This window comes from Vicia villosa, linkage group LG5 (assembly GCF_029867415.1).
Source record: "Vicia villosa cultivar HV-30 ecotype Madison, WI linkage group LG5, Vvil1.0, whole genome shotgun sequence".
Taxonomy (NCBI): domain Eukaryota; kingdom Viridiplantae; phylum Streptophyta; class Magnoliopsida; order Fabales; family Fabaceae; genus Vicia; species Vicia villosa.
This window is the reverse complement of record NC_081184.1, coordinates 118,150,221-118,168,449: the sequence shown is the minus strand read 5'-3', so window position 1 is coordinate 118,168,449 and position 18,229 is coordinate 118,150,221. Positions and strand designations below refer to the sequence as shown.

Genomic DNA, 18,229 nt, shown 5'->3' with positions numbered 1-18,229 from the left:
TTAGAGGAAAATTGGAAATGTGTGTGTGTGTGTGTGTGTGTGTGTGTGTGTGTTTGTGTGTGTGTGTGTTCAACATTTTTTTCCTTTTCACCATCTCCTTCTTCAGAATCCTAGATATTTCTTTGAGCTCTTTGTAAGAAAATTCCCTTTTATATAATTGATGGGTATAGCTTTGCTTTAGAGTATTACTTTTCTAAATTCCCATAATTTCCAACATGTGAATTTGGCTTGGTTTTTCGTCCACCATTTTCAGATTGGTTTACATGTGGATCCTTAGCATCTTTGGAGGATATCCTGTTCAAAACTCCTGTTTGGTTTGAGATAAGTTCATAGAAAATCTTAGTTTAGCTTGGGGCCTAATCGCTTCAAGTTGCTAATTAGAAATAATACTAATTGGTTGAGTTCGTTGTTTGGAAGGAAGACTAATTGGTTCACTGTGTTATTATCTGTTTTGTTGGAAGCTAGTCTAAAACTTTATTTTTCTTGTATAATGGGGTTTGAGAGTATAACCTACTAAAAGCTCTTAAGTATTATTGAATACTCTCAAGATCAAATCTTAGGGACAATATTTGATTTTTTGGTAGAAACTATATAACTCTCTAGTGTCATTTCTCTTACATGTAACTCTTTATTTTTCATTTATTTACCTTCAGCTTCTATTTCTAAAAATATTTTTAAAATAGTTTTAAACTCTGAAAATGATAACGAAATGTTTTCAAACTATCGATTTTTGAAAACCCACAATTCATCCATCCTCTATGTTATATTACGTATGGAGTAACATGTCCAATGTGGTGAACTTAAAAATATGGAACAAAATGGTTAAAGAAGGTTTTCCTCCTAGATAGTCACGCAATTATTGATGATTTTGATGTAAGCCAAACTTATAGGGTTCAGCTGTGAGGGAGCAATCATCTCGTGGTTCAAAACCTCTATTTTGAAACTTTTGAAAGGAAAGTGGATACTTAGGATCGAGAAAGTGCACTCATAAAAGGAATAATGTGCTTTCCGTACTCGCTGCAAATCCTTTTATCTTCCTTGTGGATCAGTACACTTCAATATAAAGAAGGACGCACGTCAAGGAAGACTCTCTCGAAACTACCTTCACGAGTAAATGTAGAGGCATATGTTGAAATGACAAGATTAACAAAAGAGGCAAAGCATCCTACTTATATTTTTTACTCATAATGGGCACCACATCCTTTGACAAAAGAAAATAGTATGTTGTGGAAATACATATGATAAAAAGATCAAAGAAAACACCTCAAGAAGTTGTATGACTGACTCCATAGGGATCGCGTAATTTCTTACTAAAAGAAGTATCGTGAGCATCATCAGTATCCCAAATTGCCTCAAGAAAATACTCAAGTACTTTAATTTCCAAAGGTCATTATGATATAACCTACGAAAAGACATATAAAGCATGAGACAATTTTAAGGCGCGCATTCCCAATGAGATCAACGTCACATCTTGGTTTTCCACTCAAGTTTAGTTAAAGTCGGCAGGAAAAGACAATGCAACAGAGCCCTCGTACTACAAGAAAAAGGCAAGGGCATGGGGGCAACTGCTATGGGCCGATCAAGAAGACCTAAAATTACGGCCCAAAGAAGGCAACAATCCACCAAGTCACTTGCAGAATATGAGTGTTATCTTGGGTTTGAGCACAGGAGATTCGGATCCATGATCCATCCAACGAGGAAGCGTTATAATTGCTCTGCTATATAAAGAGGAAGCGTGTCATTTTCCATGTACAATTCAAATTAAAACTTCATTCACTCATATTAGTCTTTTGTTGACTTGAACATAACAATGCCAACCTGGCATGTGAGTCGCATTCTCTTTGTACCATAAGCTTAAGTTTACCGCTGTAATCTTTAATCTTTGATCTCTAATTAATTTTGGTTCACAAGTAGAACAATATGCAACAAACTCTTCCATAACAGAAGCAGATCCTAGTGTAATTGTATTACATATTCACATATGTGATATAAAAGTTGGAAATGCACTCAAAGACTTGGGTGGTAGTGTAAACTTGATACCACTAGCGGTAGTTCAAAAGATATGTGACCTCAAGATAATACCAACCATGCCAGCATTAGAAATGGCTAACAAAACATATAGGAAGCTAGTGGAAATTATTAAAGATGTTATGATTAAAATTGACAAATTCTCTATTTTTTTATTTTGAAATTTTATGGTGTTGGACGTCGAGAAAGATTCTAAGATACTTCTTATCTTAGGAAGGTCCTTCATAAATACTGCAAGGATGCTCGTGAACATTAACAAAAGTCAAGTTAATGTAAGGATAAAAGATCATGAGATATATTTTCATATGATTAGTATAACTTAGCATTAAAAGTATCAAGCTAATGGCGTTAAACAAATCTCTCGTTGGAAGGCAACTAAATCCAATATTTAAAGCTTTTTCTTTTTAGGATACGTTTTCTTTAGAATTATTCAAAAGTTATAGTATTGAAAACTTCTGTGTGACTGAGCCCACTTTAGCACGGACCAAGTCCCGCTTAGCGAGTTGTGTACAAAAGCACATTTGAAAAACATACGCAAACTCGCTTAGCAGGTAGAAGTCTGCATAGTGAGAGAGTGGTTGCAAGCATTAATTACTCAGCTCATAATGTAAAAAAAAAACTCTTAAAACATGGTTCTTTTTCAAACTCGAGAGCAATAACGATTTACGAATATGTCGATTAGGGGTGGAAATAGGCTGGGCCGAGCCAGGCTTTGCCAAGCCTAAGTCTGGCCTGTCAAAAAAACTAAAACCTAAATCTGGCCTGTAGCCTGTCATATGCTTATTTTTAGGCCTGAGTCTGACCTTTTCGAAGGACTGATTAGCTAATTAGCCTACATAAAAGTCTATTTGTTTTATATATATGTAAATAAGCAATTAAAATTAGCATAAGTTCTTTGTGACTATTTGTTTAAGAGAACTTGTGAAAATAATATTTATTTATCAGGTTTCAAGATAATCACATTTTATTTATGTAGTTTAATTCAAAATGCAAAAAATAACATAAAGATAATCGCTTTTTAGATTAATTGAAAAAGTAATGTATTTAGTCTATATATGGTCCAAATACATTAATCAATGTATCTAAAAAGTCAAAAAAAAATTATAAATAAAATAAAAGTCAATTTTTCCTTATAAATAGGATCCAAGGGTGTATGTTTCCATATTTTCATGTTCTTAGTCTTAGAATAGTTAGCGTGTCATTGTCATTTTCATTATATTAAGAAACATAATATGCAAGCATCCTATTCAAATACTCATGTGCTAATCAAATTTGTTCTTATATACATTAAAAAAAAAAAAACATCTGCAATCGACACCGTATGCTAGTTACACCGTATGTATGAAAATGATTTAGTGATGAACAAATTTCAAAGTGTGGAAAAAAAAACTATTAAAAAAATAATAAATATGTATGTATAGTATTTTATACGGTGTATGTGTAAAACTAAGTGCCAAAGTAACATTTCCCTACAAAAAACATTTCATGTTCTTTAATTGAGTAAGTCATGTTTTTTAATTGAGAATGTTATGTTATATTGGCCAAGGAAACATACAAGTCCCAATACCAAAACTAAAAAATCAGAAAAGCAAACTATTGATTTTTATCTAAAAGCAAGTATAAACTCCAAAAAATTTGCTGTCACCACCTTCAGTTAAAGCCAAATAAAATCAAATATTGGTCAAGAATCTGAAATATTTCCCAATCCAATAGGCCATTATAATTTTACAGGCAAAACAAAAAATGGAACAACGATGAACAATAGTTTCTATGACCAAAATTATGCCTGCAGAGGCATCCATGTTTATAATAAAACTCAGATAACTGAAACAAAAATTAATATGACTATGGTAAATAACAAACGTTTTTGAGGTGATAACTCTGATAATCAAACTACAGAAAATTTTCAATTTAGGCAAATGACACATAAGGAAGCAAGCAACAGAATATAAACTCTAAGTCATCCTCTGGGCAGCTTCCTTGGCAATAAGCCTTTCCTTTGCCTTGGTTTTGGCTTGGGATTTGGAACCCATGATTCCACCACCCCACTTCTTCCTGTATTCTTCATACTTGTCATTGAAGTTTGCCTAAAATACAACCAAAATAAAATACATCAGTTTTATTGGTAACAGTATAAACAGAAGGGAAAGAAAAAAACCATATAATTCAATATCACCTTGATTGCTTCAAGGACCCTGCTAAACTCCATTTTATCTTCATTTTTAACAGTTGTCAAGCACAAAACAGCTGCAGTTTTCTTATGGACAACCTATAAAGTATAGATAGATGAGTTACGAGTAATTAACCAAGTCATGTCAATATTACTTACTCCATTACATACTAGTGTTGAAATCACAACAAACTTACAGTTCCAAGGCGAGCCTTGCCCTTGACAATACAATATGGAATTTCCATCTTCCTGCACAATGCTGGAAGCCAGACAACCAATTCAATTGGGTCAACATCATGAGCTATCACAACAAGCTGGGCTTTATTCTGTAAGAAAAAGATAGCTTAGTGAGTCATTCATCAATATCACAACAATACACAAACAAGACAATAACCACAATGACTGAATAACAAAATCAATAGACAACCTGCTCAATGAGGTAGGTAACATGATTGAGACCATACTTGACATTGATAGGCTTCTTGGTCTCAACTGTTTTACCCTCAGTCTCTGCCTGAGCCCTTTTCAAAAGCCTCTCCTTCTTTTCTGCTTTGTCCTCAGGCCTGTACTTCAGAAGAATCTTGAACAGGCTTGTTGCTGCAGATAAATACAACCATAGATGATAATAAGAATCATTACTCAAATCAAAGACAATCTAACCGGATTCAAATATAACCAAAGCAGGTAGCTGATTAACATTAAGACCCGCAGAAAAACAAAAATCTAAGGTGTCATAAGCTATAATCTACAGTATTATAGAGCTATCATATATTCATATTACAATTATAGCCAAGAAAATTGAATTTCAATTATTACCAAGAACATATTAACATATGATAAGACATCAATATTTAGACAATAATGTTTCAAATATCACACAAATATGACAACAAAATCTATTCCAAACATATAATAAGTTTATTTCTGACCTAGGTTTTTGTCAAGAGTTTTAGTGAACTGGTTCAAAGCTGGGGGAACCTTCAACCTCTGTTTCAAAATTCTCTTTTTCCTCTGAATCTGAACAGTCTTTGGCCACTTCACAAATCTAGTCAAATCCCTCTTAGGAGGCAATGCACCACCAATTCCAAATTGCTTTGGGCGTTTCTCGAAAAGTGGGTTTGTAACCTTCTCCTGAGAAATTAAAACCAAATACAAAATAAATCCCAAAAACAAACAAACAAAAATTGAATCGTAAATAAGATTGATATTGAAGTAGTTACTTACTGGCTTCTTCTTGGAAGCTGCAACTGAAGCTTTAACACCCTTTTTGGGACCCTAAACATGATGATTATAAATTATAAGTGTTACTCGCAGAAATGAGATAAACGAGGATACTAAAGAAATGGAGATAACGATAATTAGGAATACAGTGTAAAGAGGATCTGAATTCATGGAGTTTACTCACCATTGCTGCTGCTGGTGCTAAAGCTCGTTCCGTGCGGTGACGAAGACCTCTTAGAATAAAACCCTAATTGATATAGTTTCTTATATGTGACAATATGGGCCTGTCCATTACCGGTTCAGCCCAGTTTTTTTTTTTATTAGTCGATGAAAAGGAGAAAAAAATACTTTATTTATTCACTACAAATCTACAATGCTTTATTGTAGGTTAAATTAAGTTATTGATTGTTCCATACTTCCATTGCTTATTTTTTATATGTGATATGATAATATAAAATTAAAAATAAAGTTCTTTAATTTACTACTACAATGTTTTATTTCATGTTATTAAATTTACTACAATTTTGTATTTGATGTTAAAATAACTTTTGTTTATTATGTTTGGTAAAAATAGTGGTTGCCATATGAGCTAGCTATAAGTTTTAGCCTCAAAAATGTCATGTTAAATAGAGCTTAACTATTTTGATGTTAAACAAAAAATGAGTTGTGTATTGGTGAATCTACCTTATAAGTTCTCTGGAGAGTCTCCAACAGATGAAGAGAGAGTGTACATTCAAGGTTAGTACTTCAAAACGTAAGTCAATGAAGTGGAACTCGCAAGTGTATATTGAATCGTACATTAGTGTGACGCATGACCATGTTTATATATGAACGATGGTTTGAATGCTCTTGATGAATGTGGTGCCTGATATGGGGACCGTTATATGGACTTTCGCGACTCTTTAGTGAATGTATACGTGTTGGTTATTCTCATGGGTTAAGTTAAAGATTGAATAGGTCTTATTTGATTATTTGATCAGTCCATAACATATATTATAGATTTTGTTTTTATAGTTAATTCTAATTAGAAATTATAAATTATATTTTTTTTAATTTAAATTAAATTTTTATATTGAAATATATTGTTAAACTTTTTTATGTAAATTTATTTAAATATAATCATTCTGTATTATATTTGTTTTTATCACAATCAATTTACTCAAAATATTTTCTCATCGTAGAAAAAATACATTGTAATACTCTGAACATGGTAGTGTCTAGAATTATCATATTCTGAATATTAAATATTGGTACTAATACATACAATATTGCGTAGATTACATAAGTATACGACAAACATATAGTACATGACATTGTGTACACAAATACAACATGTCTAGCATATAAAATTTAAGAACAAATTGCACAACAAAAACAACATATAAGAAACCCTACTAAAAAAATGTTCAACAATAGGGAGTGAGACAATGTTATCCTATAGGAACCCTATTAAACCATAAGTCTTCTCTATCAAAAGTTTTCTTTAAACTACTCGTGACTACTAGATTATAACACTTGTGTACCAAAAATAAAACAAAGGGGTTTGAGGAGAAACAAATCTCACACATTGTAGGAATGTTGATGAACTCACTATAATATATCACAATAACATCAGGAGACTATTAGCCTCGCGAAACGTCTACTTACTACTAACACTTCTCGTGTCAAGTACAATTTTGCTCTCTATGACTTCCTACTAATCTTTTCAATCGGATCTAGTTAAAGTGTGACGTACCACCCATTGCCTGCGACATGGCAGTCACGTGTAGAAAGTCTCGACAATTCTCACATGTATTTCAATTGATCTCTTTGGGACCAATGTCATTTTATGCTCACAATCTCATGATATATCTAAGCACCTGAGATCCATTATTAGTTTTCCTTGACTCATAACCTACTTTACTTACAATTCTTAGGTTACCTCATAATAAATTGTTAATCACAAACATCAAATATATATACAAGTACTATAACACTTTACTATAGGATTGACTTTTGAATTAGATTTTCAACTTAACTGACCGTGTCTTAATCAAAGTTACCGACCTCAAGTTACATCAATTACGAGCTGACCCTATTTTCCAGTCAATGGGGATTATAGGTGGGCCGTAATTTTAGCTTACGACCATAAAAGTCCCAATATTTTTCATTTTTTGGGTAAAAAGGTTGTATGGTCGACCCGTATGCTCGCTTATAGCTGTTTGGGAGCCCATAAGCAAGAGAGACAGTTGTCAAAGGCTCATGTACCACCAAGTCTTGCTTTTTCACTTGTTTTTGGTCATGTATTTCCATATCAATCACATTCATTCTTAGAGGAAGCACATAAGACATGTTATCCAACAATTCACACACATGCAATCACAAATCAAGCAAACCAAGAGTAAATTTAATAATCAAACATTTAACCCTATATGCAAAGATTTTAGTTTGTGCAACTATTAAGCCTAAAGCAACCCCACCTTTTTCAAAGAAAAAAATTATGGAATGTGAAGGAAAGATGAAGAGAATGATTAAGATTTTGATTATTCCACAACTTTCTTCCCCGATGACTCTTATTAAATATGTAACCAATGGACAAGCTTAAATGAAAAACAACTTCTTCTTCCTTTCTCTTGCTCCCGCCTGAAGACCCTTCTTCTATATAACTCACTTGCGAATTTGGTTTTGGAGATGTAGGAGAACGAGAGAAAGTGATAAATTATTCTCATAAAAGGCTTATATACTTCTCAAAGAAAAAGACTAGAAAGTTGTTGCACTATTACTCAATTTACAAACTATACCACTCATTCTATTGGGATTACAAGATCTCATGTTCTTTACTTCAAATCATCACTAATCTCTCATTAGTTAGGGGTCAGGTACTAAAAGATTTATTACACACGTTATAACCAAACATGTTTTGTTAGAACCAAACATGTCAATTTATGCCTTTTTTTAAGTTAATTATACTGTAAATTAGTGCACGAGCTTGTGTATTAGCTCTAAAAAGTGAAAATTTGTAGCGTTTCAACTTTAAGAAGTAAAACATCAATTAGATTAATGTAAACATCATAAATCATATTTTGTAATTTAGGGGTTAAAGATAGAGACAATTACTCAAATTATTTTTCATATTATCAAGTCACTCACAAGTTTTATAATCTAACGTGTTTTTGTTCTTTTTTTAAATAGACAATATCATGTACATCAAATGAGTTTGAAATAGAAACACTTACTGAAGTATTTCTTTATATTATGATGATCACACTCAAATTTCATAGTCTCGTTATAGCTCATGAAATACATAGACAAAAAATACTCAACATAACAATTGGTTATAAGGGAAACGAGATCTCATCTACAAATTTGATTTCTAGTAGATTGAGATTCAAGAAGAAAGGAAACATAGTATACCATATTTAACATAAAACAAGTATGGTTCTCCAAGAACACATTAAACCTGAAAGAAATGATGCTTGAAATATTTGTGGGACAACTAAGAGAGAGAAAGAAAGAAAGAGATGGAGAGAGAGAGAGAGAGAGAGTAAGAGAAAGAAAGAGAGAGAGAGAATAAAGCCTAAGGTTATTGACTATTCGAGATTCTCAAACTGGCCTTACCCTAACTTCGAGGCTATGAAAGATAGAAAAGTACTTTGAAGTGCTTACGCACAAACTCAGAGCACATAATGCGGGCATAATTACTGGGATGGAGTTGAGAATGAGTGACATTGAGTTAATACATGATTTTGCAATCAAATTCAATAAAACGGGAGACAAATTTGTAAACATATCATATTTGTAAACATATCATATTTTGTATTTCACAAGGTGCTGTGATTAAATCATGAAACGGGTAGTCATCTCAAAAAAAGTATTAAATCAAATGTTTGCACTAAAGTTTCCTTCATACATACATGAAATACCATCCATTGTATTATCATCCATCCATACACATCAGTCCTTGCTAAAAGTACGATACTAAGAGTATGGGAACCTACTCACGTAATAATTATGAGAGATAGTGTATTTTCTCTTTTTGAAATTTTCCGTGTCTCTAAACTCAGAGGCTTAGGGTAATTATAGGGACTTGTGGGCTTAACTAACATTGGATCCCATAATATCGTTATGGAGAATGTGAGGGTAGAGAGAGATCTTTATCGTTAGTTCGTGGGGAGATAATTTTCTCCCCCTTCATAATATCCTTATATTGTTATATCCATGGGATAAACGAGGCAAAACGTGAGTGGCAGATTTAAATCCCGTCGTGGCGACTAGTTGTTCCCATTCGAGCGCCCACACTGCGCTTTGGACGATAAGTCCATTTTTTATCCCTAGTTGGGATTTAACCAAAACCATATTTTGTCATGTGCCATTCCTTATAATTCAAGCCCAAATACATTATCCAAGTCCACAGTCCCTGAAGCATGAGGCATTGGAAAGGTCAAAGTAATTTAATTATGGTGTACAACCTTCCTAAATTTCTATGAATTTCCTCTAGCGACCTATGGGGCGATTACCTCAAGCATCACATAGGGAGAGTCCCTCAAGCATCACCTAAGAGTCTGTTAAGCGTAGCATGATGTGATTCCCCCAAGCATCACTCAGGGCAAGTCCCTGAAGTGTCATATAGGGCGACATTTGCATCATTAAGTGCTTAATGACGAACTCGTCTAAGGAATCCAAATTTGCAAAAGACGTGTCAAGTTGTGAAACGTGTGGCAGTTTATTTTATTAGTGTTGGTATGTACCTAATAAAAGGCAATCATAACCTATGTTACCTAGGTTGCCTTCGCAAGTACTTACGTTATTCCAAAATCTCTAGTTTTAGCAACTCAAATTGCATTCAGCCTTTCTGTAACTTTAATCTTCCTTGCAAACAAATATAATCCCAATCTCTCTTTATTATTCTTTTTCAAAATGGTGATCAATGAGTTAAACTAGAGGGAAAATGCAATTGAGTCTTCCAACAGTAGGGAACTTATGGAATTGTACGAACGTTGCATGAACAACTCCAGGAGAGTTCATGAAACATTTGATTATAGGCTCCTCGAAGTGAGAATCTTTGGGAAATTAGGAGCTATGAGTGCACCTTTGAATCTATCAGTGACAATGACTCTCTTTATTCCTATTATTTATCAAGAAATCCAACTTTGACGATGGCGGCCAATTCAACAAAGCGTTCAGAAGTATATGACTTAGATACGTATTACACATGCGATTACAGAGTAGACTTCTTTAGGAGACATCTGAACTTGTCTGGGACTGGTGATGAGGGGGATGCGATTCCGAAGTCATGCCTTGAAATGGAGCAGGCTAACATGATTGCCTGATGGATTCCCCTAATGCATTCTTTTATAAGTACCTTTCGCTCATTCATGACCTATATGTACTTATTCCCTTCACCCACTTTGAAACTTAGGTCCACACGGCCATCAATGGTGCTCCCTTGTATATAACACCTAAAGCTTGGGCCTTCATAAGGGGGTTCAAGATCATTTTTGGATCCTAAAGGTTAATCCCACAATTTGAGCCTTTTTTCTGTATGGTACCAAGGCGGAGTCCAAAACTGATTAGGTGACTGTAAGCGCCATATTAGGAAGAGTTTTATTATCCCCTCGTTCCAACTATTACAAATACTAGAAGGATAAATACGTGAGGGTAATAGGTGTGATTAGGAAACTACGGTCACTGTTATGGAAGATGATACCCACCGTTTTCCCATATACTAGACAGAGAGTCTCTTGACCATAATTGGCTATGATATTGAGATCTTAACTCAAACGATAAGTGAGGTTTTATGAATTTAAGGATGATTTTGAAGTACGACCAACGCGAACGTCACAAAATTAACCAAAATTTGTGTATTCTAATTTTGGTATGCATTCTCAATTAGGTCTCTCTTATGTTTTAATAATTGCGAATTTATTTTCCTTTTTGCAGAAACAATAGCCCCCTTAATGTTGCTGAGAGAAAAAACACGTCTGACAAACGAGCTCCCACAATCTCACCATTATTATAGGTTACTAGAGGTAAGAACGATATTCAAATTCTCCTCACCCATAGTTTCTTCCACCACTAAAAAAAAATGAACCACCAATATTCACTTTCACCTCATTATTTATAGAAGGACTAAACCATAACCTCACTTTAACCCTTCAAAGCTGAAATGATCTTAATAGTAATATTAACAATATTTTAGAAGTGGTTGACTAGAACAAAGACAAAGATATAACTAAGATTGAGATGGAGTCGAGAAAGACACATTTACGACCATAAACAAACAATAAAACTTTAGTATATGATTATCTATGGGTTGAGGAGGACCCTCCTAATGCATTTTTTAAGGAAAATTTTATAAACTTGAAAGGTTGATCAACATATACTTTCACTTGAATATGTTCATTCAAAAATGTACTATTTACATTCATTTAAAAGAGATACACGTGTTCCACTATTCCAAATAATAATATGTGTTCATTCAAAAATGTACTATTTACATTCATTTAAAAGAGATACACGTGTTCCACTATTCCAAATAATAATATGTGCGAATGATCGATAAACTATAATTCATCCACTTTGATGCATTTGCAAACTCATCATTCATCATGGAATTAAATCCCATTCTAGTAAAAGAAAATGGTCAAAAGCTCTACTACTACTACAAAAGTGTTATTTTTTCTCAAAATATTTCCTAATTTCCACACTTGAAGACGAGTGTTACTTTCTTTAATTTACAATTATCACTTTATATCATTTTGTTATTTTTTCTCTTGTTTTCACCTTATGGGCTACTTTCCCTTCTTTACAATTATGTTGACTTTGCTGAGTAGACAATGAAATGCTCTTCAACAAATCTCTCTATTCTCTTAAATCTAGAGGATAGTTCTTAGCCCCGACTTGCATTTTAGGATTATTCAACATCCTATGCAAGACGACCTATGCAAGACGACGGCTATGTAGAGGGTGGTAACGGCTCCTAATTTTTCTTATTTACTCCACCGGTTCAGTAGTGCTTATCATTTTTTTTTTGACTTGTTTAGTAACCAGTTTCCAACTTACTAACCGATTTTAAAAATTAAATAATATTTCTGCAGCCAGTTCTGATAAATAGTTGGATTTTAATATTCAGCTACTACCGCTATACCTAACAAAAAAATTTTAAAGGTAGTAGCTTGACCCTGCAGTAACCTGCAATTGCCCTGAAAACTAAAAATGCTGAACATGTACAGCAAAAATATTGGCAAAGCATATAGTGATTTCTACTGGCAAACTGAATCAAATGAATTCTACCAGTAAACTCAAGAAGGATCTAATATACATACTTAATTAAATCCCTGGAGTCAAGAATAGGTCACAACTGGCTTTTCTAGCAGTGTATATCCACCAAAGAAAGATAGAATCAGCATGAAAGCTAAAAAAAACTTAGCAAGGAATTGTATCCACCAAACATCGTGTATATGATAAATGATAAATTAAACAGCTATTCAGACCGACAAGGGGTATAACTTAGAAACAACAAAACTACTCGTCAATCTTCGAACTGCAAGGTTTCTTCCATTCCCCGTAATCATCGGCTCAGCTTGCAAAGAAACCCCTGTTGCAAGGCAAAAAGGAAGCCACTCAATGTAGGAACTACGCATAATTTACAATTAGATTACAATGGCAAGAATAATTAAAAAGATTTTTGCTGGCCTCTAAATTAAATAAAATTAGGAAATAATTTGGTATATTGCATGATCCTAACAGAGACACCACATACGCATTAGAAAAATACAATGAAATAAAAGAGAAAAGAAAGCATCTACCTAATCAGAGTATAATAACCAAAATGCAGACACATGTATGAGTTCTCCAAACACCTATTCTTTTTACTGATTCAAATCATATATATCATTTCCTCTTAACACCTTTTCAATTCTGTTCACACACATGTATTTATATATGTTTTTCTTGCAGACACAGGCATGTCATTAATTATATTTCCTATATCCAATGATATCTCCTAGGCCCTAGCACATATTCTTTTTACTGTCTCAAATCAAATATATCATTTCCTCTCCACACCTCTTTAATTCTGTTCACGTACATGTATTTATATATGTTTATCTTGCAGACACAGGCATGTCATTAATTATATTTCCTATATCCAATGATATCTCCTAGGCCCTAGCACATATTCTTTTTACCGTCTCAAATCAAATATATCATTTCCTCTCCACACCTCTTAAATTCTCCACGCACAACTATTTATATATGCTTCTATGGCATTAATAAAATTTTCAAATAAAGTTCCCTTTTCAAAAAAAACAATGATACAAGTGATGTGTTCTCTTCTAGACCAAACTACTTATTTCATCATCGGACAAGATATCAGCCAGCAACAATAATCTAAAGTGATTTTTTCCATACCTTAACCAGTTGATGGGAGAAACACCCTTATAAGCTCTTTCACGGTAATTTTTTTTCTACAGGTAGGACATTTAGCCTGAGCACTTATTGCAGACTTGATACATGCCTTGCAAAAAATATGACCACACCTTGTTGACATTTCTTCAACCAAAGGGCCCATGCATATAGGACAATTGAAGACAGGTTCTTTTGGAGGCTCGGGTAGCTTCTTGACACTTTCCACCTGCCAAGGAGATATCCAAATCAAGTCAGAAATTAGAACTCCAGTAAACCTTTATGGTCTTTACAAATTTTGTTCGTTGGAGGTGGTGATTAAATAGCAACAGATAATAAAAATTTATATTATATAGATTAATAAATAATTCCAAGTACAAGGCAAAACTTATATATTGAAAATAATATGATAATTTACGCAGTACAGTAGATTTTAAGACACAAAAGAACTAGGACACTGAAAAGCATTGGCATATTGGCCAGTATCTAACTGCACTATAAAAGGATGAAGAAAATCAAGTTGTGTTTGACATAAAGAACTACGCTAACAACACAACATCTTCAACAGCAAGCATCCATAGCAAGCCACCCTTGCATCAATTCAGTTAAATGCAAGTAAATATATCTCAACTAAAAATACCATAAATCTACTGTCTCTAGTTTTAAAACATTCATCCTATCCCCACTTATGCTCAGTGGTAGCCTGTCCCACAACTGAAATTTTCCCTATCCCACAACTGAAATAGACTAACTCCTCAGTTCCCCAAGAGAGAACAGCAAAAGGACATAGTCTTAAGAAATAAGTATTTAAGTCTATATAATGTTTCTCTTCCATCCAAATATAACAAGTAAAATAAAGGCACTGTAAATAATTGCCTAAAGATCATAGCTAGAAACAAATCATAAAGAAGTAATACCAAATTACATGCCACAAGCTTGAAATTAATTATCCCTAACCCAACAGCTAACTATTTGTCGCACAGTAGAAAACTAATCAGTACAAATCCGACAGCTAATTTTTTCAGATGATAAAGGAATAAGTAACATTGAACATAAAACATGACATGTCACATAGTGCTTTTACCGGAGAGCTGCTACTGCCTTCCAAATTAATATAGAGATCACAATTGATAATGGTTTGATTTGGAGGTTCTCTTCTGCGCTTGTTGCGATTATTGTTGTTTACCCTGTTCTGCTCTTCTGCAATAATCATGAATGACATACTATATCAGCAAAATATACCATTACAAAAAATTAAAAATCATGAAGAGTAAAGACTGCATCAGGAAAAAAACCAGAGCTAAGTTAAAAAATATTTTATTACATGATAATAATAATGTGATAGGATACAGAAGCTTCAGTAAAAGACATTCTAACTCAATCATCGGCAAGGAAATGGATTGGGGAAAGTAAGGAAATGCAGTACTGGAAAATATAAATGTTAAAACTGGGGGGAACATGACTTAATTCAACAGTTACTAGAAATAATACACTTCCTAACCCTCACATAACAGCAGCAAAGACAAATCATTGGCAACAAACAAACTTTCAGGATATATGCCACTTGATTTCTATTATTTCCTTTGATTACCTTAGGTGAAGCAAGTCTTACAGGCTATAAGTGCAATTAAAAGACAATTATTGTCATTTTTAAAAAGTACAATATTTACTTGTGAGAATAAAGGAATTTCATGTTACCTACTAAATCCACATCAACTATAGTCCTGGAGCGATTTCTTCTAGAATTGTTTTTAGCCTAAGAAAACAGACACGGAAAACAAATTAGATTCAATTCCAACAAATAAATCTAGCAACAACCGAAAGACAATAGAACCAAAGAATATACAAAAGACGAGATAAACCTCAGCAAAGGCCCTAGGGGAAGATTCAATAACATCATCATCAATGGCCTCCACATCAATCAACGGAGGTTGTTGTTGCTGGTTGTTGGCTTGAGTTTCTAATACTTGAGGCTCCAACTGAGTTGAAGGTCCTTCCTGCTCACGATTCTCACCAGCCGGCACTCGGTTAAGGTCAAGGTCTAAAACTGCCTTCCTCCGCCGGTAACTTCTGACAGCAGTCTGCCTGCTGCTCGTCCGAGAGCTCATATTGGAACCAATGCTCCCTAATTCCAAGACGAAATCTGAAAAAACCAATACATCATAGCAACACAAGTAAAATTTGGTGAAGAATAAACAAAAACTGAAAATCCAAAAAAATTCTGAAAAATCGATTAACAAATCCTCATACCTACTTACACAAGCGAAAAAGGTGCTAGAAATCATATAAAAAAATTATAAACCTATGTTTACAAAAACAAAGCCAAATAATGAAATAAAAAATAAAAAAAATACACTAGCACACAATCGCAAACCAAACAAAAAAATCAGTTGAAAACCGAGAATCGTAAACCCTAACACGATAACAATCGTAGAAGCAACTAGTAAACAATTGTAGAAGCAGTTTCAGCGATTGTAACCGATCGATGAAAATCGGAAACCCTAACATGATAGAGAGAGAAAAAAAAACGTACCAGAGGGAAATCGCTATGAGGTGTGAGAGAGAAAGTGGTAAATATAATCGATGGATGAGAAAGGAAGAGGAAAAGATTGTGCAATAAGAAGGAGTTAGATCTTATAGAGAAACGTAGGAAAGAAAAAAAGGAGGGGGAAGAAATGAAAATATTGTGAATGGAGGTGTCGGGGCTCGGGTCGGAAGACCCTGCACGCGCTTCAATGAAACCAAATGCGACCCAACGTGGTGCTCTTTCTCTCTTCTTCGTTGCGCACGTATCCCACTCCCTTCGTTTCGCACGCGTTTCTTTTTCTTTTTTTGAAAATTTATTTGTTTACTTTGAAAAAAGGTTTTTTTTTTGAAAAAGGAAGATTTCTACAAAAATACTTTCCGTTGTAATTTCCTTTTTAATTTGGTGTAAATGCATTCAAATCAATTCATTATTATAAATAAATTATTATAAGCTGATTTTTAGTTGTTAGTAATATATATTTATTAAATATAGCATATTTTGTGGCTAATATACTTAATAAGACCAATTCAGAGTTTTAAATATTTAAATGGATTTGAATTCAATCCATCTATATTTTTTTCAATCTTCTTTAATTTTAAATTTTGATTTTTTGATTAATCCAATTGTAAAAATAACAAAAGTGTTAAACACAATATTTTTAAAAGGGAAAAATATTTCCATATATAAGTTAATTGAATTAAAACTTGATTCTTTTAACATGTATAAAAAATAAAATAATTTATTTTTTAAAATTACAATAAATAATTAATTAAATATACTAATTAATTAAAAACTATATTTTTTCCAATATATAAAACTTACTTAAAGATCCATTGTTTTCTCTAAAATATAATTAATAATATTAATTAACTATTGATTTTTTCAATATATAAAATATACAAAATAATCTAATTTGTTCTTAAATACACTCTATTTAATTTTAAATTAGATTATATTAAAAAATATATTTTAATTAATTATTATACTTAATTGTAGAGTGTATTTTAGAAAAATATTAGATTATTTATATGCTACATATGTTTAAAAAATATTAAAATTTTAATCAATTATTTTATATATGGGACATTCAACTAAACTTCAATATGATAAAAATCTAATCTAATCAAACATGTATGTTATATATAATTAGATAATTAGACAGAGTTATCAATATTTTAAAATAAATTATTACTATATCTTTTATATTTGATCTCATATTAACTAATAAATTATCAATATCATTTGAAAATCTAATTGAATTTCTAAATTAAGGTTTCTAATTGAATTTATAACCTAGATTGATCACTAATCAAATATGATTTTAAAATAATAAATCATTAATATAATTAATATTAAGATATTTTTATATAATAGTATTAGAATTGGAGTGGCAAAACGGCCCGCATGTCCCGCCCCGCGTCCGTATTGTCTTATGTCTGCAAAAAAAAAAAAAAACGGAGCGAGCAAGTCCGTCAAATTAAAATTGGGCTAAAAATTAAGTCCGTCCATCCAAGGTGACGGATTGACGGGCGGCAGACTTGCCTGCCTATTCTTTTATTATTTTATTTTTACATTTTTTAATAGATTGATAGACTTTTTTATCTTTCCATAAAAATTTTCACTTATTTTTTAAATATTTTTTTAAAACATCTCTTTTACAAATAAATGTATAAATTAAACCATTAAAAAATAAAATAAGTATAATTAACTAAAAAAATGACGGACTTAAGACGTGATAGGTTGAACGAAAAGGTGAGGCGGGCTTTGGTGGACAGCTTGAACGAAAAGACGAGGCGAGTTTTAATATTTTAAACAAACAACAATTAAAACTGTAACAATTTTAAGGAATTTTCTAACACAGCAAAATATTAAAAAAAAAAAACTTAAAATAATACAAC

The 18,229-nt window shown here is 32.7% G+C and overlaps 2 protein-coding genes across 2 annotated transcripts; both read right to left on the bottom strand.

Moving 5' to 3' along the window:
* Positions 1–3,853: 3,853 nt before the first annotated feature.
* On the bottom strand, positions 3,854–5,703 carry LOC131607113 (large ribosomal subunit protein eL8y). Its single transcript, XM_058879150.1, has 7 exons — positions 5,604–5,703; positions 5,423–5,473; positions 5,128–5,329; positions 4,626–4,795; positions 4,396–4,524; positions 4,205–4,297; positions 3,854–4,115 (listed from the first exon to the last, which is right to left on the bottom strand). Exons 1-7 carry the CDS (start codon positions 5,604–5,606, stop codon positions 3,984–3,986), a joined length of 780 nt encoding a protein of 259 aa, XP_058735133.1. The 5' UTR covers positions 5,607–5,703; the 3' UTR covers positions 3,854–3,983.
* Positions 5,704–12,638: 6,935 nt separating this feature from the next.
* Positions 12,639–16,620, bottom strand: LOC131602187 (uncharacterized). Its single transcript, XM_058874212.1, has 6 exons — positions 16,338–16,620; positions 15,667–15,947; positions 15,503–15,560; positions 14,889–15,004; positions 13,811–14,033; positions 12,639–12,995 (listed from the first exon to the last, which is right to left on the bottom strand). Exons 2-5 carry the CDS (start codon positions 15,910–15,912, stop codon positions 13,812–13,814), a joined length of 642 nt encoding a protein of 213 aa, XP_058730195.1. The 5' UTR covers positions 15,913–15,947; positions 16,338–16,620; the 3' UTR covers positions 12,639–12,995; position 13,811.
* Between the last annotated feature and the right edge of the window lie 1,609 nt (positions 16,621–18,229).

Bases quoted from the DNA above. Each gene is read 5' to 3' on its own strand.
- LOC131607113 (XM_058879150.1), bottom strand. The intron at 4,525-4,625 runs GTTGTCTATTGA...TTTTTCTTACAG, and splicing joins TTACCTACCTCATTGAGCAG to AATAAAGCCCAGCTTGTTGT. The intron at 4,298-4,395 runs GTAAGTTTGTTG...TATACTTTATAG, and splicing joins GCAAGGCTCGCCTTGGAACT to GTTGTCCATAAGAAAACTGC.
- LOC131602187 (XM_058874212.1), bottom strand. From the start codon at position 15,912: ATGAGCTCTCGGACGAGCAGCAGGCAGACTGCTGTCAGAAGTTACCGG. The intron at 15,561-15,666 runs GTTTATCTCGTC...CTGTTTTCTTAG, and splicing joins CCCCTAGGGCCTTTGCTGAG to GCTAAAAACAATTCTAGAAG. The intron at 15,005-15,502 runs GTAACATGAAAT...TGATTATTGCAG, and splicing joins AGTTGATGTGGATTTAGTAG to AAGAGCAGAACAGGGTAAAC.